This window comes from Pyxicephalus adspersus, chromosome 8, assembly GCF_032062135.1.
Source record: "Pyxicephalus adspersus chromosome 8, UCB_Pads_2.0, whole genome shotgun sequence".
Taxonomy (NCBI): Eukaryota; Metazoa; Chordata; class Amphibia; order Anura; family Pyxicephalidae; genus Pyxicephalus; species Pyxicephalus adspersus.
Window position 1 is genome coordinate 18,982,810 of NC_092865.1, and position 15,317 is coordinate 18,998,126.

Genomic DNA, 15,317 nt, shown 5'->3' on the forward strand with positions numbered 1-15,317 from the left:
GTATCCAGAAGATTTGCATTTTTTTTTCTTGCTGACATTTATCAACACATAGGTATTGTTCCTCCCCATGTTGTAACTGGAAAGGGGGTAGAAGAATAAGCAGCAGATAGATGAGCTCATCTCTCTGTTGTCAGTCTCCTCCTTTCCATATGAGTCTTAACCTGTACACAGCTGATTGGCTTTCATGCTTCGTCTGTTTTCCTCACCTTGTGATCTGCATTGTAGGGTATTAGAAGAGTCACAAAGGGTTGAAATTGAATTACTAACTCTGCTGCTATTCAAAAAAATACTTCTTTTGTTTTTCACTTCCTAATATAAGTAAGAGTATGATACCACAGTTCCACTTATGGCATAGCTATTTAGAAGCCCGTTTTATTATTTCACCTATGTTCTAACCTGTTCATCCACACTTTTTCCCATTTTATACTTCTAGGAGGAAGCCTCTCCCAATTCGCTAGTTGACATAACTTTAAACTACTTGAGCTCCAACTTAGAAAAGTTTTGCTGGGAAAGACCAGATGGAACGTTTTGTTTACAAGATGCTGCAGTCTTTCCACAGGAAGTTGCAGACCGACTGTTGCAAACCATGGCAATTCAAAGTAAGATTTTTTCTTTTTTAATATATACATTGTTATAAAGTGTTGGGCTTCTTTATCCTCCTGTGTCAATGGTTCCTTCCTGATCTCTACATCACTCTGGTATCTCTCAGATAACAGGGAGGTTGGTGGTAAACTACTGAGCATTGTGGGGGGTGGGACAAATGATTTAAAGCGTAAGTACACCCAAAACAAAAAAAATCACACTTGCCTTCAATCCTTCAGATCAGTCTATCCGCCAGGAGGTTTCTTCTATCGGGTCCTGCGTCGTCCTGGAGAGTGCTGGGCGCTGACATCTTCCGGGTTCTTTTTCCTGTGTCACCTGATCTTGCACTGCGCAGGTCCGAGATCGGGTGGCTTAGATTGGGGAAAAAATTGCCAATCTCACTGCGCATGCGTGAGATCTGCAGTTTTTTTTTCTATTTATGAAAGGGCTTCTTCTGCGCATGCCTGAGATGCTCGGGCATGTGCAGAAGGAGCAGCCAGGAGCCTCCTGGGAAGCCTGACTTAGGTATCCTGGGAGGCTCTGTGCTCCCATTCATTCTTGATTGATGAGGCAATGCTGCCTAGGCTCTTGCTGATTTTCTTGTAGGGTTGTGGCATGAGCTGCTGTGAAAAACTAATGAATGACTAATAAATGACTTTCTGTTGAGTGCAATGTCCGCTTTAAAGGTGAATATAAAGGAATTGTAATTGCTCACGGTTTATGGTTTGATAAACTGTTTGCCCTTTTTCTTTTAGGAAAACTAAATGAAGTAACTGTAGGAATTTTCCGTGGAAACCAGTTGAGGTTAAAGCGTGCCTGCATCCGCAAGGCCAAAATATCTGCTGTAGCCTTTCGTAGGGCCTTCTGCCACCACAAGTTGGTAGAGCTGGATGCTACCGGTGTCAATGCTGATATAACAATTACGGACATTATCAGTGGACTTAGCAGCAGTAAATGGATCCGGGAAAATCTTCAGAGTCTAGTACTAAATTCTCTAACTCTTTCATTGGAGGATCCTTATGAGCGATGCTTTAGCCGCCTGTCTGGACTTCGAGCTCTGAGCATCACCAATGTTCTTTTCTATAATGAAGACCTGGCAGACGTTGCTTCACTTCCTAGGTTGGAAAGCCTGGATATCTCCAACACCTCAGTGACTGACATTACTGCTCTTCTAGGATGCAAAGACCGACTTAAATCGCTCACTATGCACCATCTGAAGTGTTTAAAGATGACAACCACACAAATCCTGGAAGTAATCAAAGAACTGAATAATCTTACCCATTTAGATATATCTGATGACAAGCAGTTCACTTCGGACATTGCTTGCCGTTTACTAGAACAGAATGATATTTTACTCAACTTGGTATCATTGGACATTTCTGGAAGAAAGCATGTTACGGATAAAGCAGTGGAGACTTTTATCTTGCAGCGCCCTCAAATCCAGTTTGTTGGTCTTTTGGCCACAGAGGCTGGATATTCAGAGCTTCTTTCTGGAGAAGGAAATGTGAAGGTGTGAATGTCATTTCTGTATTTATGTTCTATTACTATTGAATTATTCATTTTTAGCAGGCAGCAGCAAAAGTATTTTTTCACGTTTTTTACAACTTTCTAACAGATTTTCATTATTCATTAAAATGTCTATTTTACTACTCTGAAACCACAAATACAACTAACATGACCATGGAAAAGTTAGCACCCCTATACATTGCATATACAATGATTTCTAGGTGTTTGAGACTCTACTCCCGATTCCTACTTCCCATGCATGTGCTCGGATGAATGAACTCCTGTGCAGGCTGTCTGGTGGTGGTGTCGGGTGCTGGAACACTGATAGATGAGACGTGCAGATTTAGCTCTCTTTTGAGTAAATTTGTAAGCTAAATTACAAAGTTTTGCAGCAAAACTGTTTAAGGGCGAATTTAAACCTATGCATATTAAAGCATGTGTACAGGTATGATTGTGCAATGTGTCGATGTTCTTTAGCCAAAAAAAGTAATGTGAATTTTGTGTCAATAGGAATTAAAGGGCCTAGTGATGGAAGTGGTGCATGGCAGTGCCAACTTTATGCAGTATTTTAATTTGATTTTTGTCTTTGTGGTAGAACATACCTTGTTTTTCTAAGACCCTTTTAGGTTGTGATGAACATATCATGATTAACACTTGTTTATGTAAAAAGGTGTCAGGAGAAGCAAATCAGACGCAGATTGCTGAGGCGCTACGCCGATACAGCGAGCGTTCCTTCTTTGTACGGGAGGCTCTCTTTCACCTGTTCAGTCTGACGCACATCATGGATAAAGCCAACCCTGAGATGCTAAAGGTAATAAATGGCTTCTGACAAAAGAACCTTATACTTCTATGCTGTGTTTTCTCTCTGTAATACATGTATATGGTATTTGCTTTTTTTTTTTTTTGCAGTTAGTGGTGGTAGGAATGAGAAACCACCCAACCAATCTTCCTGTACAACTAGCAGCCAGCGCCTGTGTTTTTAACCTGACCAAGCAGGACCTAGCAGCAGGGATGCCTGTGAAACTCCTGGCTGATGTGACTCATTTACTTTTAGAAGCCATGAAACATTTCCCAAATCACCAGCAGGTAGGACCATGTAAACATACATCAGTCACAGGACAGAGTGTGTTCCAGGTGGCTTCTCACCTCCTATTGTATGTTAATTCCCCCACATCATAGATTGTAAGCTCTGTGGGGCAGGGTCCTTCCCTTTTCACTGTCTTCCTGTGTCACTGTCTGTATCTGCCTGTCATTTGCAAACCCTATTTAATGTACAGAGCTGCATAATATGTTGGCGCTATATAAATCCTGTTTTTAAAATAATATTAACACCGCCAGCCTAAAAAGTTATACCCAGTTGCTGTTCATTTCTAAAGATATGAGAAAAAGGAAAAGAAAGTATGACCCTGCCTAAATTGTCAATCAGAATTTACTGCCAACCCCGTAGTGATTCATATATCAAAAAAGGGGAGCAGAGACAGGGTTTTCTTTTTGGCTCAAGTTTTGGATAAAGTGATTACAGTAGTCAATTCATAAAAAAAGCAATAGTGAAACTGTGTTTTAACATATGTTCATCGAGCCCTTTCCTCAAACTCATAGGCGGCTCGATTGGACGCGGAAGGCTGGCATCAGAGTGAGGGCGGAAGTACAATTCTTCAAGCCAACAACTATCCGCAGTGACGTCACAATTGACGTCCACTTACGCTGTTGATAGAGACGCTTCCCCGTGTCTCTTTATAAACCAAGTTTACCAAAGTTTCCCTAACGGCTCTGACATCCAATCCAGCCTTCTGGTTTAACTGCACGTTTACTACTAACAGTCCCCTAAGGGTAAGATTACTATTGAAATCTATTCCATTTTATTTTTAACTAGCTTGGACAGTTATAAAGATGTAGCCTGTGAGCACTAATATTTATTTACATATGATTACTTTTATTTTGCTGTTTATCTGAGCCTCTCGGCACAAATTTTTTGATGTAAGTAGTATGTTCGAATATCTCTTGAAGGACTTATACTAAGACACACATTGATAATATGAACATTGTTTTCTTAAAAAGTTACACAGAAATATACACTTATATGATATGTAGACACACTTAGATACACATATATGAAATGTAAAGCAAATAGAATACTTTCATTATTCCAATAACACTGGTTGACCTCATCCTCCTTCAGTATACCTTGTTATGTGATCATGAACCATACCATCATTTCATTATGACTTATCACCTTGATACTATGTTTTAACATATGTTCAGGATGATCTTCATCATTATTTTTCAAGTTTACTAGGTGATCATGAATTACAATGTCATTTCATTATGACTGTGCACATTGATCGTTACATTGTCGCATGTGTTTTTAATCTTTATCATCTTGTATCCAATCATGTGCATTGTACACATTGTCATAATTGTTATATTTACTATATTAACTTTGTCATTTTCCAATTGATTGGTGATACCGTGCATTATTATGTTTTGTTACACGGTTGCTCTGACAGTCTCTATTTGTACCCTCTGATGAAGCCCAATGGTGAAATGCATCGGGACAGAGTCTTTGGAGCATGTAAACCTGTTGCAACTAATTAGTCAGACATTAATGGTCTAGAAAGTAAGGCATATCCCTACTATTATAACATCTGGGACTGCCTCACCAGGATTGTATTTTGATTATACAGTTTCACTATTGTTTTTTTATAAATTGACTATTGTAATCACTTTATCCACTGAACTTTGAGTGAAATACATTTTATTAATATATGCCAAAAAAAACCTGTCTTTGCTCTCCTTTTTTGATATTTCTAAAGATATCTATGAGCAGTTCAATTGGCTGAGACTGAAATGTCTTCCCCGATCTAAAAATAACTTGGAAAAGTGCCACACACTGATATCTACCCTAAACCTGTGACTCAGCAACTTTTACCGCAACAAAAACAACAAACATTATATCTCCATAATCCTGTACTAATATATATTATATCTTTACTTCTTACAATTTTTTTTTCAAAATAAAATGAGATATTTGTCATTTGATATCTTGGTTGTTGTTTAACACATCTCCAGGATTAAAATGAATCAGTCTTCCATTGCATTAGGGCTACCCTCACACTGCAGGGGGTTAATTACTCATTTAGGTCTGAGGGCAATGTAAACTGCAAGATTACTTGTCTTATTCCCTGGCTCGTGCAGACTACTACTCTGAACTAGATCCCACGCATCCTCCACTGGCTATCCTAGGATGCAATTCAAAGGCACTGATGTTATCCCTTGCAATGCAGAAGAGTTAAGCTGCGTACACACTTGCAATTTTTGTCGTTGGAAAGGATCTTTCACGATCCTTTCCAACGACAAGGGAGTGCACGATGCATGAACGGTGCTGTACATACAGCACCGTTTATGCTCTATGGAGAGGGGAGGGGGAGAGCGACGGAGCGGCACCCTGCTGTGCGCTCTCCCCTTCCCTTTCATTAGGATCGGCTGTCGTCCATCGTCCGTGGATCCGGCAGGTCGGTCATCCGGACGATGGACGACACCGACTGTACACACGGCAGATTTTCGCCCGATAATTGGCCGATTATCGGGCGATAAAAATCTGACGTGTGTACGTAGCTTTAGGTCCTGAGTACCAGTCAACAACTTGTTATATGGTCAACAGAAGTTATATGGAAGAGGAGCTGCACTGGCAGACGGAGGGTTAAATAGGTCATCTTGCCATTTACACTTCCCCTAGGCCTTAACAAATGTTAACCTGGGAAAACAAAATTAGTAAAAAATTCCTTTTAGAAGGGCTAGCCCCCACAATGCACATGGTAATCTAGAAGACTGATTGATTGCTTTTTATAAAAGAATTTAAAGAGTAGTTCAATAAACGTTAAATAAAGGAAGCACAGCCTGCTTAAATGAACAAAAAACCTGGAAGGGCTGTCCAGGGTATATCTGGAGACAACAGGGAGTGTGTTTAACCATGGTACTGTTGCCCAATATAGCCATTATTGTCTGTTGTGTGCAATGATTCTCATGTCTACGGTAACAATTAAATTAATCTTTATTTGCTAACGGTAAGCTTGTCTGTGGATTCTTGCACATGGTTGCCTTGCACAAAGGATTACATGCTTCTGAATATGAAAAGTAAACTGAATGTTAGAAGCTCTTGCATAGCTTTAGCAACTTCAAATTATAAAAATCATATTTTTGTCCTTTTTGTGTTTTAGTTACAGAAAAACTGTCTCCTCTCCCTTTGCAGTGATAGAATCTTGCAAGATGTTCCCTTTAACAGGTATTTTAGCATGGTTGTCAACATTTACTGAAAATATTTTTATAAACTATACCAGTACAGAACAATAATATAAGAAAATGAAAGTCAGGTAGGAGGTGGGATATTATATATGCCAAGGGGGTGAGAACATAAAGATCTTATGACATTAGCATATTACATACAATGAGACTATTCATCCAGAGAATCAAGTCTGTGTCTGTGATATTGGGTTTATGCAGTGGCCTTAACAGCTAAACCTCGTAAAAATATTTAACACAATCTTTCTTATAGTAGGTTACAAATAAAATCAATCCCCGCATCTTACAAAGAGGGAGGGTCCAGGTGGCGTGTATATTCTTGGGAATCCGGAAACGGCATAGAGTGCGTACCATTTTGCCAGAAACTTTTAATGGTAGTCTTGTATGCTGGCTGTTAGATCCTCCTTGAGCATGATTTTGTTCAACCTAAGTAGCCACATGTCCACTGTAGGTGGGCTGGAGGATTTCCACAATACTGGAACACAAGAATGGGCAGCTGAGACTAGATGTCTAAGAATGGAGGTGCAATAACCTTTAAGGGGAAGTGTGTTGTGGTGCAGCAGAAACTGTTGCATTATGCAGTGTACAGGATCACCAAAGCTTCCAAGCAGTGGGTATTTCAGTATTTTTTTATCTTGTAGTTAGATCGAAAAAACAGAAAGGAAAAAAATGTCAGCTAAATCAAAAATGTTGCATATTAGTATTTTATACATATTCTGAACCGTTGTGTGCAATACTAAGCTTCTTTACATATATTTTCCAATATTTATCAGATTTGATGCAGCAAAGCTTGTAATGCAATGGTTGTGTAATCATGAGGACCAGAACATGCAAAGGATGGCAGTGGCCATTATCTCTATTCTCGCTGCAAAGGTCTGTAATTCTGTTAACTATATACCCAGATATCTTAAACCATTTTGAGCTAATTCTATGTGCAATTTGTGTTACGCATTCCTGCTTTAAATGCCAGGCGTCCATCTTCCTCCAGAGGTTACTAGGGGTTCCTTATGCAATGAGCACTTTTTGCCTCTCAGATCAGTTTATGTGACACCAATGATCTTTTTGGCGATCTATAAAGGTGTTATTTCTCCCAAAGGCCAGAAATGTAAGATGTGTTCTACCTAATAACCACCACTTTATAATGTGCTGTGAACTGCGGATATAGAAATTACTGAAGGGGTTCCCCAAGACCTGAAAGTGATTTTGAAGGGTTCCCCTATGTTGAAAAAGTCGAGAAACATTGGTCTATGTGCTGGTTGTTTATTAGTAGTAGAAGACTATGGTAGCTGTATGATTCTGCAATGTAAATGGAATGTCTGTTTTCCATATTTATTTAATAGAGATGGTATTGCAGTATGTTTAAGAGGTGGTATTGTCCCCTGGAGGAAACCCACACAAATATTTATGCAGAGGCCCTCTGTTAGTAGGTAACCCTGGGTTCTCTGCATCGCAACCATGCCAGTCATTATTTTGTTTTAATGCTGAACACCAGCCCCCCTTACCTTCAGTCTTGCACAGTTGTACAGGCTCCTGTCCTGGATGCAAACTGCTTATAAAATGTTTTTAAAACTTGTAGTAAGACTGATACTTCCCACCTATTTTCCTGGGTATAGTACATGTAACATCATATATTCTTCTCTTCCCAGCTGTACTGTCCCTGGCCTACCCCTTTCTTGGATCTTAGTTTTCATTCATGCAGACTCGGCTTCACATAGGCAGTCTTCATGTTTATACAGCCTGACTAGGATTCCCACCTCAGAATTACATCCACTTATAAAAGCATTTTAATGATGGCATAACCTCCTAGAAGCCATGGGTTTGAGTATATTAGTGTACTGTGTTTTCACTGCATACATGTTTTCTTTTTTCATGCTTAGAATCTAATGTGCTTTTCAGCTTTCGACAGAACAGACAGCTCAACTAGGAGCAGAACTCTTCATTGTAAGGGTATGTATTTTACTATATAAGAGGTTTTCCCTCATAAACTGTCTATATTTATTCCTAGCATTTTGATTGTTTATAAACATGTTTGTGCCCTTCTTTCATTCAGCAACTCTTGCAAATAGTTCGACAGAAGACAAGCCAGAGCTTGGTGGACACCACTTTAAAGTTCACCCTCAGTGCCTTGTGGAACTTGACAGATGAATCTCCAACCACATGCCGCCACTTTATAGAGAACCAGGGCTTGGAGCTCTTCATGAAGGTCCTTGAGGTAAAAATCATAATTTTTAACCTTCCAGAGATTTAAAAGCAAAGGTTATTGATGTCTGGATGCCCAGGCCAAATGTAGAATTGAAAATGTGTCGAAGTTGACAGTATGAATAATTTGCATTGCTACATTTTTTTTATATGCAATATATGTTTTTTTTATTTCTCAACTTCACTGCTGAAGTTTTATTTTTATTTTATTTGTATCTGTTTATTGGGCCCCCTCAGCCTGGCTTTTGGAATACAAGGTCCAGATTGGAAATTCCAAGATAGCCTGGAAGTGACATTGGGCTTTAATGCATGTAGAGCACTTTCCAGACTCTGCTGTGAAGCAATTCCTAGTTCCAATTGCACTGTCATTGCCTCAGTTGCTCAATCTCTGAAGTCTCACATGGGTTAAACACCAGGAGCTACCCTATTTACGAAAGTACCTAATTATCTGTATTTACAATTTCTGCTAGTTTTGCAATAGAAATGGTGGGCATGGCATATTATTTGGCACCGACCTGACATCATCCTCTGAGTGTAGTAAGCTACTCTTTGCGTTTTCCCTGTAATAAAATATCCCCTTGTCGCTGCTTTTTCTTGCTGGGGTTTAAGTACATGAAGATTTCTCTTTGTCACAAAGTTGCAATATGTCTTGAATGTCAGAAAATTGTAGGTGGAAACGATCTTTTGTGATTGCAGATGGGAAGGGTTTTTAAAGGATAACTATGTAAAATCTTTAAAGAGAATTTCCACTTAAACAATGGCTTGTGACCAGTGCTCATAGTCATAATTCTTGGATCTGTTTATACTACAGGGTATTTTTATATCATCTCACAGTTGTAATTTTTTGGAACTTTTTTGTGTGTAGTCGGTTTGACATACAGTTAAAAGCTTACTCAATTTTATTTACTTTCTCTTTTTTTTTTTTTTTTTCTTTCTCTGTTTAAGACTTTCCCAACGGAGTCGTCAATCCAGCAGAAAGTTCTAGGTTTGCTGGTAAGAAAAAAAAACATTTCTTGTTCTTTATGTCTTGGCTGCTTTTTTTTAAGCTTTGCCACTGTAATTTGTGCCCTGTTTAAACCAGCCTAGGTGCTGACTCTTCTCCTGGTAAACATGTTAGAACACTGCTTATGTGCAATGATTGGCTCGTGTTTCAAGTGATATCAACATTCTGCAGCCAAGGCCTGGGGAAATAGAGCAACACCTATGTTTTCTGTAATGTTTCACAATAACTGTTTTGCATTTAAAGAAACCATAATTGTAACTGAGCAAGCAGCATGACTCCATTTTTACTCACAATGATTTTAAAATGTATGTATGGGGAAGTATAATGGGGGGATGACTAAGAGTTAGAGAGAAGTTAAATATCTGGTTGTAGTGTTCAACTCTAGTTTGTTTTGTTCAAGTTGTTTTTTTAAATCCTTTATATTTTTGAATGTTTTGTGTGTGTATATGTGTGTTCTTTAACTTAACAAATATCCCATGTTCCCTGTAGAACAACATAGCAGAGGTGAAGGAGCTGCATTCTGAACTCATGTGGAAGGACTTCATTGATCAGATCAGTAAGCTCCTGCACAGTGTAGAAGTGGAGGTCAGTTATTTTGCGGCAGGAATAATTGCACATCTAGTATCACGGGGGGAGGAGACCTGGACCCTCAGTATAAGTTTGCGGGAAACACTACTGGAGCAACTGGTAAGTAGAATAGAGAATTGAACTCTCTCATTACACATGATTGTATCACTTTACCTCCATGCTCTACTTCATAAACTAAAACCCAAGCTTCCATGGTCCATTGTGAAGAAGTAGCGTTACGACACAACAAACTGTATTTATAACCACAAATGTGCTTGATGCTGCTGGCTTTGGGGCTCTGAAACCCAGTGAATACCATTGGAATGAATGACATGTGTGAAGGGGATCTGTCAGTCTTGTAATCACCCTTCTGTATTAAGCAGAGCTCCTTTAAATACCACAGGCTGCATGTTATAATTGACCTATAAAATACAAGTTGTGTTGTAGAGTAATTTTTTGGTATATAGCAGGTACCAATATCTGCTTACAATTATATATTGGCAACCTTATTCTTCCCAAAGGTGATCTCTCTTTATTCCCGTTGGAAGCAAAATTATATATGACATAAGGGTTGGCATTAAACTAAAACAGTTTTTTTTCCCTGTGTGGGCAGATCACAGCTTCACTCTGTGTGCTGAACAAAACCACATGGGCTTGCTTAACTAATTGCCTTCTAAAAATACACACATTATTCCAGCTCTGTATTTGTTATATGCTCCCTTTGCTTTCAAAAAAATGTACTGTAACTTCCTGCCCCATGCAGTCCTTTTACAGCAGCACTCTGAATCCTTGTGCTGCTTCTCCCCCAGTCAATCAGTTGTGCTGCCGTTTAAGGGAAATGCTGATAGAAGAAAGCAGACTAAACAACAAATTAGTCTGCTGCTTATCATTTTACTGTCCAGCCACAGGGTTGCAGATTTCTCTACAGCAGAAAAATCAGGTGCCCAAACCTGCTAGACTGAACTGCTGGCAGAGCCTTGTACAAATATTGAACTGGATGGACAGAAATACAAACCTTTTGTAATTCATAATCCATGCCAATTTTTTTCTTACAGATTTCTTTTAATAAGGACAACCCATCATAACTTGATTTGTCTGTTTTATGATACATTGTATGCATCATTATAGCATTGTTCCTGACTTCTTGTTTATCATTGCAGCATTCTGCCATACTTGGCTGGCCAACACCAGAATGTGAAATGGTTGCCTATAGGTAAGTGATAGTAGTTATATTCTGGTTATACTTGTGCTATGTGTGGTTTCTCATTATTGAAGATTTGAGGCAGGATGGATGATTTCATATAAACAACCAGTTTTAGAATGAAAGTATTTTCAAAATTAGTGCAGTTAAAGGTTTCAAAACCAAATTACAAGAAAGTATAGTTTTTTACCCTATTTTTTTTTATTTTAAAGCAGCTAGAACTGGGGAGGGGGGGTGGCTAGCAAGGGTTAAGGGGCAGCTGCCTGCTAGTCACCCCATCTCAATTCAGACCTGGACTGAACGACCACCTATTCTCATTGCAGATCATTTAATCCTTTCTTCCCACTGCTGGCATGTTTCAACACACCGGGTGTGCAGCTCTGGGCTGTATGGGCTATGCAGCATGTTTGCAGCAAAAATCGTATGTATTTCTGGAATATTTATATATTTTTAAATCCTTATTATTTTTGTTTTATTGATATAACACATCTGTTCATTCAGCATGCATGTGCAGAAAAGTCTGCAGCTTGCCTTGAGAAAGAAACGTTCCCCTGAAAATGTTTACTTTTCTTATGTGCAATATTCTTTGTTCAGTTGTCACACCTGACAGTCACAATGTTTGTGACTGTACAATGCTTGTGACTGTATTATACAATATCCTTTTGAATGCCCAGTATGGTCTGTATATGCCATCCATTATATTCCATTGCATATAGTTGTACCTATTGGATAAATAAAGAATATCTAAAACCAAGAAAAACAATGTGATATATTTTTTCCTTATTGTCCTTCTATATAGTGGCTGCATTGGTTTTTCTATTTGGGCCTAAGAATGTTTTCTGCTAATACAGAAACATTTCAGTTGATCTTACCAGATTGTCCTTGTAACTTTCTATGCACTGAACCAACGTCTCGAACACCTCTGTAAACAAAATATCTCCACCCTATGTACTGAAAATAAAGATGGGATGTTTGTTTTGTAGACCAAGAGCTAGAAGCCTCCATAGATACAGTCACTGATCACTGTCACTCTGAGACAGTGTGTGTGTTCTACTGGCAGGATCACCAGCTTAAAAACAATTAGGGGGCAGTGGGGAAGGTCTGACTGAATACAAGGGCTGGTAAACTGAAATAGTTTGGGGTTGAAAGAAATATTCTAAATTTCAAGCTTGTGTTGCCCTGATGCTGTACTCTGGGCTGCAGATATAACTTTGGGATATTATTTTTTTTTGGTATTTACTCTGCATAGGAAAGTTGCAGGTTCATTTTAAATTGTATATTCGTGGTTGTACTGGAAGAAATTGCATGTCCCCCCTAGCATAGGCAAATGAATGTGTTCACTATTCAAAATCCTTGTTTCTTGACCTCATTGCTTCTATTTTTCCAGCTGTTCGATACTGCAGCATGTTAATCGAAGAGGGCGGTCTGGCAAAACTGCACAATATCCGAGACCATGCAGATGCCAACCCAGATGTTTTACGTATTACCACTGCCATTCTGGATAACCTCGCAAGGCATCTTACAAGGCATGGCAATTCTGTATTTCAAAGACCACCACCCTGCAAGTGACCGTGGAGTCATCTGTATGAATTTGCCTAGTATCAGATGTCCGTGTGTTGTATATATGGAACAGTTCAGGAATGGAGTAGATGATGCATTTTTGATTGTTTCATAAATAGAAGAATATGTATAGGAGGAGTATGTCAGTATTAATACACACATGGCTGCTACATTACACCATTTGCTGTGAGCATGAATACCGCAATTCATTTCCCTCAACCTTCCACTTTATGGAGCGAATCTCCCCGTGTTTGACACATGATACAGAGAAATGTATATCCTGGAGAGAAATAATGCTTGTCTCAGCTCTGAAAGAGGATAAAACCATCAATGGAGCCTAAATTGTGAATTTGTCCTTTTAGGAGATTATGTTGTAGGAAAATATAGTTTGATTTTTTTTTTATTAACTAGCTCACGTGCATCAGAATCCAACAAATAACAGGAAGACGAACTGGCAAACCTCAGTGGAAAGTTGCAGTCAGAGATTGGATGTTGAAAGCTTTAATTCAGCATTAGCACATATGCCAAGTTGCACAAAGTGAGTGAGTAAGCCATTGTATAATGAGGAAAAGTTTGGCAGCAAAAATACATTTGGCTGTAACATCCGTATGTCACAAAAAATTAAGTTTGTACTCTGCATTGACCCTGACTGGGAAGAGTCCTATTTGTAAATTGGTCATGTATGCAGTGTGTTCATTGCGTCTTCTTTATCACCCCAGTATGACATGATAGCATCATAGACAGCTGAAGCTGTAGCATCCTTCAGTTGTGCTCTTTTGTGAGTAAACAATTTGTGTTTCCCAAATAAAGCCCTGCTCCAGACACTGCACTTTTACATTTTTAAATACCTAAATTTTTAATATTTGCATGTTACTTTTGACTTGTGATTTAGTATTACAAAAAAAAAATATCTGTTTCTAAGCTACACAGAGCTGGTGGGGGGGGGGGGAAGTAGTGATACCCTTACTTTCCACTCTGCTACATCAGAAAGGAGTCTATGGGCTGTATATATAGAGAATTCCCTCTTCAGTTTGCTGATAAAATTCAATTCCTTTCTTTTGTTTTTCCTATTGTGACATCTGTGCACTTTTAGCGATTGGCCACTAGATGTCAGAACGAGTCATTGTTTTAATAGACCTGTAGAAATATACAACCATAGCACAATTTATTGAGACATTTATGATGAAAACCATTGTTGCCACATTTTCTTTTCTCCTCAAAGTAATGCCACATCATCATCTCAGGCTTTGTAAAGAACAATCATAGTCTATCATAGACCCTTTTCCAATGCAGCAGAGAACCGATGTTGTACTTTCCAGCTCCAATGCAGCAAAGCTTAGAAACAACTAAAGAAAAATAGAAGTTTTTACAAAATGTAAAAAAAATGTATAGTAAAAAATAGTGCCTGGAGTTGGGCTTTAACAGTAACTTGGTTATTAAAAAAAAAAAAAAAAATATGCATGGTAAATAAGGCAGCTGCCACGCTGTAAATATAGATGTGGGCAGAGAAATCAAGGGGTTGATGCTGCGGGATGCTGATGTTGTACACCAAGTAGCAGCCTGATGCAGAACCGTACATTGCTCATTTCTGCAGACCTTTCAAGGGGAAGAAAAAGATGGCAATATTTTTTATAGCTATATACAGTAGTGGCGGAAATTGTGGAAACCTTTTGGAAAAGTATATTTTTGGGGTTTGATAGCTCATAACACCACTTGTTTTGGAGTAATACCATAAAGTTATAAATCAATGGAAAGACAATTTAAACAAGAATGTAATGCAATAACTTTTATGAAGGATGATCCAAGTTTTTTAGTTCTGCAGCTGTTGTAATGTGAAACTAGATATGAATTTTTTCTTCTATTATTTGGGTTTTACTGCTGGGTTGCTTCTGACTAACAAGTTTCTTTTGTCAGCATTATAGATTTTGGATTGGGTTAAGGTTTGGGCTATTCCCAGGACATTTCCAGCAGTGAAATACTTGAAACCACTTTTTTCACGCAGCAGCAACATGACAGGGATCCGGTTGAAATAAAAATGCTTCTTTATCTTGGAAAATATCACAAAGGGAAGGCTTCAGTTTGAGCTCAAGTATTTCATTTATGTATTTTTGGGCATTTATATTCCCATTGCTCGCGCACATTCTGCCCACATTTTTCCATGTCATACAACCCCAGATCATAACACTCACTGGGTGTTTCACGATAGTTGTAATGCAATCAGAGTGCAAATCTCTCCTCACTCCAAATAGAACTGTCCCATTGTTCACAGTTAACACGAGTTTTGGCCCAGTTTAATTCATCTTTTACACCTTTGCTTGGGAGATAAAAATGTTTTTGTTTTTTGTTTTTGTGTGAAATTTTAGCATTGGGACAAATTCCTGTAGTCTATGCCAAACAGTC

General features: G+C 38.6%; 1 protein-coding gene across 2 annotated transcripts; it reads left to right on the forward strand.

The window, feature by feature from the left end:
• Positions 1–400: 400 nt before the first annotated feature.
• ZYG11B (zyg-11 family member B, cell cycle regulator) lies at positions 401–13,092 on the forward strand. 2 transcript variants are annotated; one of them, XM_072419655.1, is made up of 13 exons: positions 402–599; positions 1,338–2,092; positions 2,759–2,899; positions 2,998–3,174; positions 6,306–6,370; positions 7,161–7,260; positions 8,284–8,334; positions 8,438–8,599; positions 9,532–9,579; positions 10,079–10,276; positions 11,317–11,369; positions 11,681–11,778; positions 12,745–13,092. In XM_072419655.1, exons 1-13 carry the CDS (start codon positions 587–589, stop codon positions 12,924–12,926), a joined length of 2,043 nt encoding a protein of 680 aa, XP_072275756.1. In that variant the 5' UTR covers positions 402–586; the 3' UTR covers positions 12,927–13,092. The 2 variants fall into 2 exon arrangements, with proteins under 2 accessions (XP_072275757.1, XP_072275756.1); XM_072419656.1 differs by lacking the exon at positions 2,998–3,174 and having other exon boundaries at positions 401–599.
• Positions 13,093–15,317: the final 2,225 nt, after the last annotated feature.

Coding starts and splice junctions, on each gene's coding strand:
- ZYG11B (XM_072419655.1), top strand. Junction 8,335..8,437: donor CAGAACTCTTCATTGTAAGG/GTATGTATTTTA, acceptor TCTTTCATTCAG/CAACTCTTGCAAATAGTTCG. Junction 11,370..11,680: donor TGTGAAATGGTTGCCTATAG/GTAAGTGATAGT, acceptor TTCTCATTGCAG/ATCATTTAATCCTTTCTTCC.